Source organism: Lacerta agilis, chromosome 1 (genome assembly GCF_009819535.1).
Source record: "Lacerta agilis isolate rLacAgi1 chromosome 1, rLacAgi1.pri, whole genome shotgun sequence".
NCBI lineage: Eukaryota > Metazoa > Chordata > Lepidosauria > Squamata > Lacertidae > Lacerta > Lacerta agilis.
This window is the reverse complement of record NC_046312.1, coordinates 90,500,660-90,514,902: the sequence shown is the minus strand read 5'-3', so window position 1 is coordinate 90,514,902 and position 14,243 is coordinate 90,500,660. Positions and strand designations below refer to the sequence as shown.

At 41.3% G+C, this 14,243-nt stretch overlaps 1 protein-coding gene across 13 annotated transcripts in view; it reads right to left on the bottom strand.

The window, feature by feature from the left end:
* Positions 1 to 14,243, bottom strand: part of KALRN (kalirin RhoGEF kinase) — a 494,138-nt gene that overhangs the window by 214,436 nt on the left and 265,459 nt on the right. For all 13 annotated transcript variants that reach the window (XR_004427468.1, XM_033162965.1, XM_033162941.1 and 10 more), the window contains 2 exons: positions 10,488 to 10,610; positions 4,344 to 4,535 (listed from right to left, as the gene is read on the bottom strand). Coding sequence is in view for 12 of the 13 variants with exons in the window: in XM_033162965.1 (XP_033018856.1) it covers positions 4,344 to 4,535; positions 10,488 to 10,610 (315 nt within the window). In the remaining variant the exon portion in view is untranslated. The remainder of the gene's footprint in view (positions 1 to 4,343; positions 4,536 to 10,487; positions 10,611 to 14,243) is intronic.

Genomic DNA, 14,243 nt, shown 5'->3' with positions numbered 1-14,243 from the left:
CTTTTCAGTGTGTACTTTCCCCACTGATTAGTGGTGATGTACTGTGGTTACCAAAGGACGCAGGTGGCGCTGTGGTCTAAACCACAGAGCCTAGGACTTGCCGATCAGAAGGTCAGCGGTTCAAATCCCTGTGACGGGGTGAGCTCCCACTGTTCGGTCCCTGCTCCTGCCAACCTAGCATTTCGAAAGCACATCAGAGTGCAAGTAGATAAATAGGTACCGCTCGGGTGGGAAGGTAAACGGCGTTTCCGTGCGCTGCTCTGGTTTGCCAGAAGCAGCTTTGTCATGCTGGCCACATGACCCAGAAGCTATACACCGGCTCCCTCAGCCAATAAAGCGCCGCAACCCCAGAGTCGTCCGTGACTGTACCCAACGGTCAGGTCCCTTTACCTTTACCTTACTGTGGTTATCAAACCAGAAGTGGGGGGGGGGGGAGGATTCACACCTACTGATCACCAAAAGGCAGTATTAAATTACATGGTTCTTAATTCCTGCCCTCTGGATTCCTAAACTTCAGTGTCTAAGGATTATGGCAGTTAAGCTAAAGTTTAGGTATGTAAACTTAAATGAACATTTTGGGTATGAATACATGTGTCATGCATTTGCACCTAAGTCAGGATAAACTCCCCCCCCCCATCCTCATTTACACAGCATTTTCCAAGCATTTCATTCTGTTCTTTCCTATCATCACAACTACTCCCTGGCTTGTTTTTTCTTTCCAAGTCATTGCATGTCAGTCAGAAGGCAATGCATTCGAAATAATTTTATTTGGGGCATTCAAAAAAAATTTCTTTGGGGATAACTTGGAAGCAACCTGGTTTCAGCTATGACCACAAAGCAGAACAAAGTCACTCATGTACTTGAGAAATATTTATAAAGTGCTTCCCAAGGGTTCAATCAGCTTATGTCTGGCTCAGATAAACTGCAGCTGCAACAGTTTGTAAATGGTCTAAGTGTGTCTGCAAACAACAGGCGCTGTAAGATACGTTGTATGTTTTAAAATGGCAACCACCTTAGAAAGAGATAGAAATAAGTATTCCACAAAGGGTATTCTGGTTACTAGGGAAGAGAAAAGAGCCAGAGATGGAGGTTAAAGCACATGAGATTAAAAGAAACCCAGCTGAAATATAGAATATAATTTTACTAACAGAAAAAGAGAAGAAACATCATGAGATTAAGACACCACACAATGTGAAGGCTGCCATCCTAAGCACTTTTAACTAGAGAGTAAGTTCCAGTGATCTCAGACTTACTTCTGAGTAAACATGCTTAGGAACACAAAAGTTCAACAAACTCAATTTTAGGGGAATCGTTTTCTGGGAATTACTGTTTGGCTCCTGCCTTAACTTTCATAGCACACCAGGGAGCTTGATCTTCTAAATTATAAGACGATGAGTCAACAGGATATTTCACTAAATAGAAGAACCAGAGCAGACTACACATTTCAGTTCCAGACTCCCAGCTGATGGAACTGCAAGCCTAGTCAGATAATTGCAGCCCCCACCCCACCCAGGCACTTGAGAGTTTGCTGGCTCCACACCAATACTTTCCTCCCACAAATGTCTCTTTTAATCCAAATGAGTAGCAAGTTGGACTCAAATTCTCCTACCCACTTTAATTCCTGTCCTGAGAGACTCTGATAACTGTCCATCAGCCTTTATTTCAAGAAAGGTTTCCTTTTTTCCAGTTGCTTTCTTACCCAAGTGAGAGGGCCCATTAAAAGCTGGGCATGTTAATGCAGCTGATACAGCAGTCCTGTCAAAACTTAAACCATTTAAGTATTTCTGTCTTTGTCTCTGTTTCCTTGTGATCTCTAAGAATGTGCCTGCACCTGACATCTCTACTCATGACTTGCTAGAAAGTCCAAGAAATTGCCATTTAACAAGTATGCATTAAGATTGAGGGAATCCCACGTTGCTATCAGTCTGGAAAGGTACTATTAGTCTGGCATGGTGCAGACTGCACCCCCAGTGCTAGTCCTTAAATTACTACAAACAATGCACATGGGGATGAGACCAGCTGATCTGAAGACAGGCACAGTGTGGATTTTGAGGATCACAGAGCTGTTACAGCTGCCCTGTGGAAATGCTTGAAATTACTCCAACTGGCAGTTCTAAGTCCCATGATAGTTAAGTAGTTTCAACAGAGTATATCATCATGACATTTGGCAATACACCAGCCTTCCCAAAACACAACTCTCAGTTAAGATATTTTATTGGTTATTATTACAAATATTTATGTCCCAATTAATGTGCTCAAATTGGCTAACAACAGTTTATAATCTATTCTTACAGAACACTCCAGAAATAACAAAAAGTAGTCTAAAGAAGTAATAAAATAATGCAGTCGAGAAAAAGCCATAATATGCTTGTGCTGGCATGGAGAATCCAACTGCATGTGGAATTACTCCATACAAAGGGGTAACAAGTATGGGGAGTAATTTTAACTGGTTTTGAAGTGTAAGGTATAAAGCACAGACTCGTTGAGCTTTTGGGGTCATATCAGAGTCTGTTCCTAAGCAACTTTTAGAAATGCAAACTTTACCATTGAGACTAAGATCTAGAAGCTGAAGTATTTTAGCTAGAACATTGGACCTTTATTAATTTGTTACTGATTACTTAGTAGTATATACTGCAGAACTTAATTAATTACAAGATAAGAACAGCAACTGCCCTGCTGGATCACACTAAAGGCCCATTAGTTATTTTCCCTTGTTAACCAATAAAAGCTTATTTATACTAAGCTAATTCTTTTATATGTAGAAGAAGTAACATTTATGTGGCACAGTGATTTTTTGCATTTTAAGTTTGAATTGTGAGTTACCAAGGAGGATGGTGGCATACTAGATTATGGAGCATTACACTTCATCAGATTTTGCAGACTAAGCGGTTGAAGAATTCAGCCTAAAGCCCTGAGACTTCATACAAACAATTACCATGCCCAAATCAGTCCTAGACCTGAATCTTGAATGCTAGTTGTATAGATCTGCCCATGAATAGGAGAGGAAATCCAAAACAACATACATGAGAGTGTTAAAGAACATCAAATATGATTTTTCAGATTAAAATACTGCCAAACTTCTCAAAGACTAGCATAAACAACTTTTGCATATTATATGCTACAAAAATGAAATAGAAAAAGAGGAAGAGAATTCTTGACCAAATGAGATAAATGAGACGTAAATTAATATTTGAAAATGAGACTGTAAAATAAAGAGGCATTAATCAAAATGTATAATCCCTTGGATTGAAAAATAAAAGCATTTTTAAAAAAGTACAGAAGAAATAGAAAATTGCCTGATTGTTTTTTGTTTATTTGTAAACAGATATCCATGTCTGAAGAGGGGAAAGGATGACTGCTAGGAAAAGGTAGGCTTCCTGGTGGCTGTCAAATCAGCCTGGAGAATATCCGAACTCAGCACCCTCTCTACAGCCAAATACCTCTGCATCTTTCACAAGGGCAGGCTAGTCCTGTGCAGTGACCCAATCTTTATACTGAAGGTCTCTTCTAGCTTCCACTTACAACAGGAACTTGTTTTGCCCACATTCTGCCTAGAAAGCCTGGCATTCCCTAGACATTTGCAGGACCTTAAAAGCCTACAGCAACAGGACCAGGGAACTCAGGAGAACAGAATCCCTCTTCGTATCCTTTCACACTTCCTCCCTGGGGAAGAAAGTGACCTCCCCTACCTTGGCTGGATAGATTAAGGCCTGTATTGCTCTTGCCTATGAAGCACAAAAGCTTCTGGGCTCCTCCTTTCATCACTGCTCACTATATATGATCAGAAGCTAACTTGGTTGCTTTCTCTTCCAATGTTCCTCTTCTAGAGATCTGCAGAGTGGCCAACAGGGCATCTCCCAACACCTTTACAAAACACAACTGCATCAATGCCCATTATTCTGTTGAAGCCACCTTCATAGGAGGGTCCTACAATGGATCCTTCCTCTGTAATCCTGCAACTGTTCTCCCACCTGAGAATGGGATAGCTCTGGTATGTCCTGATCTGCTGGCGTTTCATTGCAGGGAAATGGGGGGAAAGTATGACCGTACCCACCTGAAGCATAGTTTTCCATTGCCAATGAAAGATCAGCAGGGCCCCACCCTTATGGCGGATTGCCGTGTCCCTCAATGTTCTCTCTCTATGATTCCCTGTTTTCTCTGTGATGTAGGATCTGTTTTTCCCCCTTCCCTAGTTCCTGTCTTTCCCTGAACTTGGTGAATACGCAAACTGAATCCCTATTTGTAACACATCACCAAGAAAAGAGCCAAGATACCAGCTGAATTAATGGTATCGATAATATTATCAGCCAGACCAAAATCCCAAATAAACTAAAATTACACACCTGTTCAGCCTTCTGATGAAACACAGCAGACATTGCTAGTATGGTGCTGCGCTCATCCAGTGCTGCAGCAAAGCTCTTCCATTCTTGATCTAGCTGGGTAGAAATTTGTTTAATTTGTTGAGATGCATAATGGCCAGCCTCTGAAAGCCTGGATGCAACCGACATGATGCGATTTATATTCACATAGGCATTCTGGGGAGAGAGAAAATTATATTAAGTAAGAATTGCCACCTTCCCTATTATTCATCAAAACCTTTTAATATATTTGTCAAAACTGAGGATGGGTTGTAAAGGAGAGAACAGGTACACAACCAAGAAGCATTTTGGAAGATCTGACAGCCAAGCTAAATTATTAACAGTATCATATGGTGATATTCTTATTTATTGATTGTACCATTTCATCTTGCAGATGGAAGTTCCCACTCCTGCATGCCAAATTTTCTACCTGTTGAAAGCAGTAATGTATTTATGGTGTTTGCCACCCCTGATTCAATTTTTGTTATTTTTTAAGTCACATATCCAGAGTCCCAGCCAGACAAATGGAGTAACTGAAATTGTAAGATGAGGGTTGGAACCATGCTAAACTAGTAAATATTGATTTATTTGAGATATTATTTTGAAACTGAAATAAATAAATAAATAAATCATGAACAACATAATTTCATTTCCACCTTTTTATTTTACTTTAATGTATTATTCTTGTATTTAAATGTATTTAAAAGTTTTTTTAAATGCTCAACAAAAAGCTATAAATTAAAAATTTGAATCTACAATAATGTAGTGCTCTTGACTTAACCTTTCTGCTTGCTTTGTAAAGATCATGCTCCTACACACACATGGAATTAATAAAATGTTCACCAAGGACATGGCTTTTTAAAAGTTCAAACGCATTGTACTTATCATGATGGTCTTTTCACCACTTAGTTCCTAGAGACACACAGGGTGGGCAAGAATTAAGGACAGAAGGTGGGGGTTCTGCTAGGACTTGTGCTCTCTCCCCCCCCCTTCTATTATAACAAACAATCATCACCGGAATAAAGTTAAATAAAAATTATACACACAACACAACCCCACTCAAGAGTGAGAGAAGCAGAAGACTCCATGAACTCAAGAAAGACATTAACACAAGTCCATGTTTTTCTGCGAGAAATCCAATTGCTGCTTTGATTTTGCAGGGAATGAAGTTGTAATCTTTAAACTGTACCCAGCAATTGTATAAGCTCTAATGAAGAACAATAGCTTGTTCTCGTATGATCTCTTCAAGAACCCAATTCCCATGGTAATGTTCTTAACCAACTAATTGCATGTGGCCTGATGCAGATTTTAATTGAAGTGCATATTGTCTTGGCATAATATAAAGAGTACAGTGCATGGAAATGACAAACAGTAAGATCTTATTTCAGAAAGATGTCATTAGAGGGTAATTGTAATGTGTTTCCTATGCACTGTAACTCTAGGGAGAGAGGGCAACTTATCCTAGCTTTTACAATTAGTTCCTTGACAACGGGTGGGCTGATGTAGCCATGTTGGAAAACAACTTTGCACATTTCTCTGAAGTCATGACTCACCCTTCGAAGGGGTCACATATAAAGCATAAACCAATTTTGGTAAAGCAGTTATGAATAGCTTCAATTAGAATAATCAGCATGTGCACTGGGCTATTCAAATATAAATCGGCAATCAGTGTGATTTGTACCCATTTAAATAGGACAATGAAGCTTGCTTTAGAAAAGTAATGAGATTAATGGGATACCAAATATACTTTAAAGTCAGTTTTCTCTTTTAATGAGACACATTAACATATAGACATAAATACTGCACAGTTGTAATAAAAGAACAATCCATTAAAAAAAAAAGAATACCAACACTGTTCTGTTTAAAAAAATGCAATTCTTAGAGTTGTTGTTTAGTTGTGTCCGACTCTTCGTGACCCCATGGACCAGAGCATGCCAGGTACATAGAGTACATAGTGCTATATAACATTCCTCTAGTTTAACATAACAGCAACCCAAAACCCACTTATTTATCGCAAAGTGCAAACACGGCAATTTAACCTGAATATTGAGGTTTTAGTTTAGAAAAAAAAACCAATTCATACCTTAACATCTTTTGTCTTAAAAGAAAACACAATAACAGAATTTTCAATGATACAAACAACTTGTAAAAGTTTGCATTAAGATGATCCAAACTAAGTAAGGAAAGCAATCCCAAGTGCTTTAATTGACTTAAAATTATTTGGCAGAGAATTCCACACTTTAAGGATTCCCCGCTTTTAAGCTCCACCCTGAGCAAGCAAGCATTTTCAGCGTGGTCCTCTGAGCGCATGCAGAGCGGCACCCTCCCCATCACGCCACTGTTTCCTGAAAGGGCCTCGGGGGCTGCCCAACATGCTACTCCTGCTCCCTCAACCAGCCCTGACTAGCCCCTACACAGGGTGTCCGGCGTGGCCGGAGGGTGTGTAAAGCCTCAACCTCGCAGCAGGAGGAGGACAGCGGCTGCTCGGAATTCTTGGTGGCCCACCAACGCGGCAACGCGCCTCTGAGCACATGCAGAGCACTGCACCCTCCCCACCTACAGTGGAGGCTCCCCAAGGGAAAACGCGCACCCTGGGGGTTGTGGCTCCGTTTTGCACCCCCCGACGCCCCATCCAAGGCACTTCTACTCGGACACAAGTCCCAGAATCCACACCCAGCCTCTGAAAACGACATGAGCGCCTGCTTGGGGATAGTGTCACGTATCCAAATGGGACCAATGCCCCACCCACAAGGGCGCCTTCTCAGTCTGGGCATCCCACACGGAGCGGTTGAGCAAAAGGAGCCCTGAAGGCGCTGCAGCAGACGGGCCAGTTTGGGGATTTTGGCTCTTTACTGTCCTGCTTGTGCAGCATCTGAAACTGAGGGCCCACCATAATCATTGCCGGTGCTATTTCGCAACCCGCTCGCACAAAATACTAATTGCCACAATATGCTACAGAAGCCTCCGCACAATTGGGCGCAAGAACTTGGGCCAAAGAATAGCTGTAACCTCTGTTTTGGATAGAGTCAGTGCCCTGACTGGCATTGCATCCCACTCCTGCCACAGTTTCCCTCGCCGACCTGCCATGCACATGGTGCTCCGGCCGCCCAAGTTGAGCTGAGGACTTGAAAGCTAAGATTTTTTTGATTCCAATTAGTCTAAAAGCCTCCCACAAGGAACATTCCATATTTCCTATGATTTTAAAATATAAGGATTTTGCCTTGACTACCTGATTTTATGAAACCAGCTTGCGTGGCTATGTCCCGTCCTCCCCGTGGGAAAATAAATAACATGTGACACAGTATATAAGGTTAATGGGCAAAAAAAGGCCACAGCTTTAGTGGTTACAGATGTTGAGCGGTATTGGCTTAGGCATTGGATCCTAACCGACTATATTCGACCCCAGCCCGTGTGCTGGAAGTCTGGGAAGGGTTAACCATCAGTAAAGGAGCCCTGTGATGCACATCAACTAGGAACTCCCCCTGGGGTCACCGTTAGGGGCGTGCCTTAGGCCCTAACCTCCCTAGGCTTCAGGCAGGGCCACGCCCCCGAAAACCTTTAACGGAATACCCTTCAAATTGCAGGGCAGGTGATGGCGCAACCTCCCCTCCTCACTTCTACAGAAATATTCCAATGCCTAACTGCCAAAACCAAGAGTTGTGACGAATTGCTATGAGGTAGGCGAAAAACCAAATGGCTGGTGCCAATCTGCCAAGTGGAAAAAATTCCTACCAGGCCCCTCAACGGCGACCAACCGAGGTCCATAGCAAGGTCATGAAAGATTAAACCTAAAGGGTGGGTGGGTGGCAAAAACCGGTGCAGCTCGGGAGCGGGGCAAAGCAGAAAGGATTCCCACCCGCGTCCTGCTTAAATAGGGCAGGACACACCCCCAGGCCGACCAATCTGACACGGTCAGGAATCCCCCTATTGCACAGGGGCTGAGCTCTCAGCCCCTGTGCATGTGTGGCAGGGCCGTGACTGCCTGCAACCCCACCTCCTCTTCAGGGTGGAAGTGGCTTTTTGGAACAAAAGAAAATAAAACATCAATCTACATACTGTAATGGGAGTTTATTTTAAATAGTGATGGGAATGAAACTAACATCTGTATACAATATGTGTAGTCTGACTATGACAAAACTGATGAAGGATTATTCATGAAAAAAGTGTGCAAATAAATAAAATGTTTAGAAAACTGCACTTAATGACATTTTCTTTAACAGTTTTTCTTTTTCTGTTTCATTACAGCAAAAGGAAAGGTAATTGGAAAGCTGTTAAGACCCCGTGGGGATGGGGACTCAGTCATAGCCATTACTAGCACACATGTGGTGTAAAGCTAGGCATTACTAATCAATGCACAGCTAGTGACAGTCCCCTATGAAACTCAGATATTAAACGTTCAAAGAGGCTCAGCTTATGCTTTATGAGCCACAGAAAAATCATATGGCTATGAAGAGTCCTGCCCATAAAGACCTTCCACAATCAAATTCTTCATTTTGCTACTTAATGGTTCCTCTGTGGAGATGCTTTTTAGGAGAATAGCATTCAGATAACAGACAAGTTTATCTAGATGAGACGAGAGTACCACATCTCCAGTCACATCATACATCAAAAGGAAGGCGCTTTTAACATGGTCGGTGTTACTTTCTCAATAAAGCTACATTATGGCAATTTATACAACAGTGTTCTGAAATGACACTTAAATAGGAAGTCTGAGTCCAACTTTGTAACAGCTTTGTAGAAATAGCAATCCCAGCAGCTGGTAAAGTTCAATGGGGACAAACCATACAACATCCACACACTTATAGGAATGATTAACTTCCTGCCACAAACCGAAGTTTCTGAATAAAACTTCATGCATTAGCAGTACTTAATTTTTACTGAGTGATACACTGACAGCTAATAGGTGGATTTTCTCTTCTTTAATTTTTAACTGTGCTCAATTTACCAACTACAAATTAAACTGAAATATTATTGCAAGTGTTCCATAAAGCCACTGGGATTATAATAACCAGATACAGGTAGTATTTTGCTAGAACATAAAGTTTATCATTTCCAGTCCTATGAAACATGACATTTTATTTTTTAATTTTTTTAGTGACCCCCCCAAAACTGAAGCAACTTGTTTTACATTTACTGAGTAGCCAGTGACAGCAGTACATTCTAACTGCCCCATGAGTTCTTAAGCTCTGAGCTTTAAGCCAAAAATTCAGACACCCACAGCTTGTCATGGGGCCTCTTATAATCACTGCTATTTTTTGAGACTGAATTTTTCTTTGAGTTTTAGAAGTCGTCATCCAATTTCAAAAGGCGACCAAACTGTCACATAATTTCAAGCATTTGGACAATAATTTCAAATAGTGGGGTGCTGAGCTGTGATTGCATATCCTGAATCAGCTACTTTGATGTGAGGGGATTCAGAATGGCCACAAGGTTCCTTCAATCCACATAAAACAAGAATGATATGGCACTGGAACAGGAAGAACCTGTATCAGCTCTATTTAAAGGAACCGTTTCCATGCCCATGCAATAGTGTGGGAGCTAATTTTCTGTTATACAATCTAATGGAAACCTGTGACTAAGCAGCCCATGTGGCCATGGGTCTTTCCTGCCCAATAATTGTCCTATCTACCGGTCAAGCAATTACTTGGTGGAAATGAGAATATGACTCCTGGAGCGGTATGAATTCATACCAGAAGGAAGTGGCTTCAACATTGCTATAAGCACATACAAAAGGGGCATGTATCCAATGCAAATGGCATCAGCATGTCTGAAAATAAGCATTGTGATTTATTTTCTGGAATTCTGTATTTCAGTAGCAGTTTAAATGACCAAGTGATCAAAAAGGAAAAATAAATCCTGGTCATATGAAAAAAATATCAGTTATCACAGTACTAAGCTTTCTGTTTACTGACTCTCATTAATGGTATCTCAGGAACATAGCAAAGTATGTATTGCACCAACCGTCTTTTAAACACATTTTTTTAAAAAAGTACTGCTGTTAGATGCTCAACCTGACCTTTTACTCATCAAACCTCCAGGGCTTCCCTAATCTTTTAACTGGTGCTTCTTCCTTGACTTTTCATCTCTGTCCCATATGCATCCTTAGAAGAGAAGAAAATAGGTACTTACCATAGAATTCATAGCAAAATGATTATGCTGTGTCTGTAAATCCAGGGCATGTTGGTAGTTCACTCCAATTTCAGTGTGACTTTGCAGGAACAACTCTTTGTTGTGACTGATCCAATCAAACATCTAAAAAAAGAAAGAAAACAAAATCATGGCTTGAAGATGAGGGACCTTACTTTTAATCCAAGCATATTGTTTTCTGCACATATTTATACTGGTGCCACACACAACACCCTATACAAAATTCTACCCAAACTATGCTCTGTGAATAAAAGCATAGCATATGTAGTTTGAAAGCACTGCTCAAATCATATGAAGCTCAGATATTTGAACTGTCCAAATTATTGTGGTGCATTTTCAAATTTGATCTACTTAGTCTTAGGTCAGGTTGAAAGGAGATACAAGCCCAGGGTGGAATATGTATGCATTTATAGGGCCCAGACCAATTAGAAACTGTATGTGGGCCTATGTAATTTATATGTGGAATTCATTTATAATTCCAAGCAACATCATGGCCCCCAACCACAGAGGTCAGCAATACTCCAAGGAGAAACTGGGTGCTGCACCCAGAGGATAACCTCAAATACTGTACCTTCTTGTATGCCCTCCCTGTTAATTGACACAGTCCAACCAACACCCTCTTACTCAGAAGATGATAGGACCTCCACTTCCCTGACCTTGCAGAAGCCAACAGATACAAAACCAGGCAAGTACCCTTTAATCAACACAGCCAGCTTCTATAGGCCCTGTCAACCTCAGCTCTCTGCTGAGACAACAGCCCTCTATTGCTGCAATAGGAAGGTGAACTCCAGCCAGTAGGGGCCACTGGGAACTGTTCATGGTCTGGACTTTCCTGGTTGCTCTTTAAAGAGATGTACCCTGATGTGCCCTAACCTCTCAAAAGAGATGTGACTTGACCAAGAGCCCCAAGTCCCTTGGAACATTTGGATATGGTAGCTGTTCCCTTATATGTGACACAAGAATGATGGTCATCTTGTAATTTGTACAAAAAAATCATAGAAGCATAAACTCTATGACAATGAGACAATTGAATTCTCTACATCAGGGGTGGCCAACTTCCAAGAGATTGCGATCTACTCACAGAGTTAAAAACTGGCAGTGATCTACCCCCTTTTGGGGAGTGCAGGTCAAAGTTTTTGAGCGTTTTTTAGGAAGGAAAGTCCTGTTTTTTTGGGTTCACATAAAAGTTTTTGAGCTTCTTTCAGGAGGAGGAAAGCGCCATTGAGCTTTTTTAAGGAAGGAAAGCCCTGTTTTTGGTGGTTCAGGTCATTTTAAGGGTGCAGGGCAAATATGCGGAGTTTTTTTTAGGGGAGCAAAAAAAATTTAGCTTCTTTGGGGGGAGCCACTGATCTACCGGTGATCTACCACAGACATCCAGTGATCTACCGGTAGATCACGATCTACTTGTTGGACATGCCTGCTCTACATAATAGAAAAGTTCAGAAGAGAGATTAGCAATAAATTAGAAATGTGTTTGTTATCATAGATCTATCTAAATGTTCTTTATATAAAAACAGGATGAAGTTACCACATTGACTTATATGGTGGATTTTTGTGCAATGGCTGGTCTTCTGAATAGCCTAACATGGGTTGACACAGCAGCTCAACAAATCCTTGGCTCAATCCTAACTTTAATTATTTACCCCAATTATAAACAAATATTGATATGCAAATATATCTCAGAAAGCAGTTTATCATAGCAAAAATTCAATTCCACATCACCCCTCAACTTATGAAAACTACAAAATAGTTATGTGAATCAGCCCTATATGATTGCTGCCCAATGGGTGTAATGTATATAGGTCATAGGTGTAAGATATGGCATAAGATTCTTGTAGTGGCTTGTAGTGCTGTTCAGAGATAACCAAGTCTAGTCAGTTCCAAAACAAGCCAATTCAAATTATGGGTTTGAAGGAAGGAGTGCAAGAGCCTGAAACACACTTGGGCTCATTCCAGCATGTGCATGTCATGCTAAACCATGGGTTAGCATGGAGTGCAAACACATGCTAAACCATGGGTTAGCATGAAGTACATACACAGCAAATGGATTTATCTGGATTTCTGCCATTTGCTGGATCATTCCAGATTTTTTTACTATATAACAGCAGTGCTCAGCTGCTTTTTATGCTAGATATGACTGCAGCCCCAAAGTGAAAAAGTGGGTAAATGAGAAAAGCTGTGAAGAGGCATTTTTTCCAGTTGGCCAATGCACAGGGATGGATTAAGATTTTTAGGAAGTCGGCAGGAGGAGTTTTGCAGTGGACAGCTGTAAAAAGAATGCCACTAAGCTGTGCTGGGAATGGCAGGGAACTCAGCAGATGGAACAGGAGATTGATAATCATTGAGAACAACATTTTAGGGTTGCAGAATGTGTTCCTCTGGTTTTCGAAGCTTTAAGGTTCTACATTTCATTTTCACTAGCAACAGAGTATTTTTTTTTCCTGTTAACTATTTCATGCCTATAATTGCTTTTTTGGCAGTTTCACATAAAAGAAGAAAGCAATCCAACAGGATTCCTAATTAGAAATTTAAAACTCGTATGTGGCAAAAATGGGGGAAAAATACTGGGTGGAAAAAATACTCCATTTGTTCTGCCACCCTCCCAACCCACTAATTTTCTCTTCTGAAGCCACCTGATACATTATTTCTGAAGTTTAAATTAGAAGCTTTCATTACAGCAATGGGTGACTTGGCCTGGACGTTATCTGTCTTGGAGAAGTGCCGCGTGTTGGGGATTTACTGTACAATTCTACGAGTTCAATGAGGCTTGCTCTTCAATGATTTGCACAAGATGGCAGCATAAGCATGTACAAAATGTGTACATATAGTAGACACAGCTGTATATGAACCTGCAACAGCAGTGGTTGGCTGCTTTAAATATGATATAGACTTAGTCAAACAGAACACCCCCCAAAGTCCAGTTCCTCTAAGGAGCCAAGAGCCTCCCACAGCTCCTAACCCACATTGCAGAGCACACACCAGGCAAGTACCATGGAAGTCATTGGGATACCTCTTTAAGAAGCTACATTCCTTCAGCAGGGTAGTGGAGCCTAAGAGAGACAGATGGGATTATAAGGCTGCAATGAACTTCCATCTTTTTCGCAGCAAATGGTGGCACCCCTATGGCTAGACCAGGCATCCCCAAACTTCAGCCCTCCAGATGTTTTGGACTACAATTCCCATCATCTGTGACCACTGGTCCTGTTAGCTAGGGATCATGGGAGTTGTAGGCCAAAACATCTGGAGGGCTGCAGCTTGGGGATGCCTGGGCTAGACTATGGGGCATAGGCCCTGGGTGCAGATAATCACACCCACCTGATGATGGGTAGCAGGTTCAGACAGTTGCACCTGCCATCTTTTCCCCTAGGATATCAAGATGCTGGGTGTGAATGTGAGTTTTGCTTAGTAGTGTGTCTGCTATGTAAAAAGGAAAATGAAAATAATACTGTCATGGTAAACGCTGCCCCATAACTGGTAAGATGAAAAAGGAGGAAGAGCAACCAGACAATGGCAATAAAAGAGTAGCTATCTGTGGCTGTGTACACACTAGACATGTAAAGCATATTTAAAGCACATTTACCCCCTTGAAGAATTCTGGGCAGTGTAGTTTGTTAAGGCTTGTCAGAAATTGTAAATCTGTGAGGAGTAAACTATGGCGCCCAGAATGTTTTGTAGGTAGCACATCCTTTGAACATACTTTAACAGTGTACATGTCCTGGCCCTGTGGGTTCCTAACTG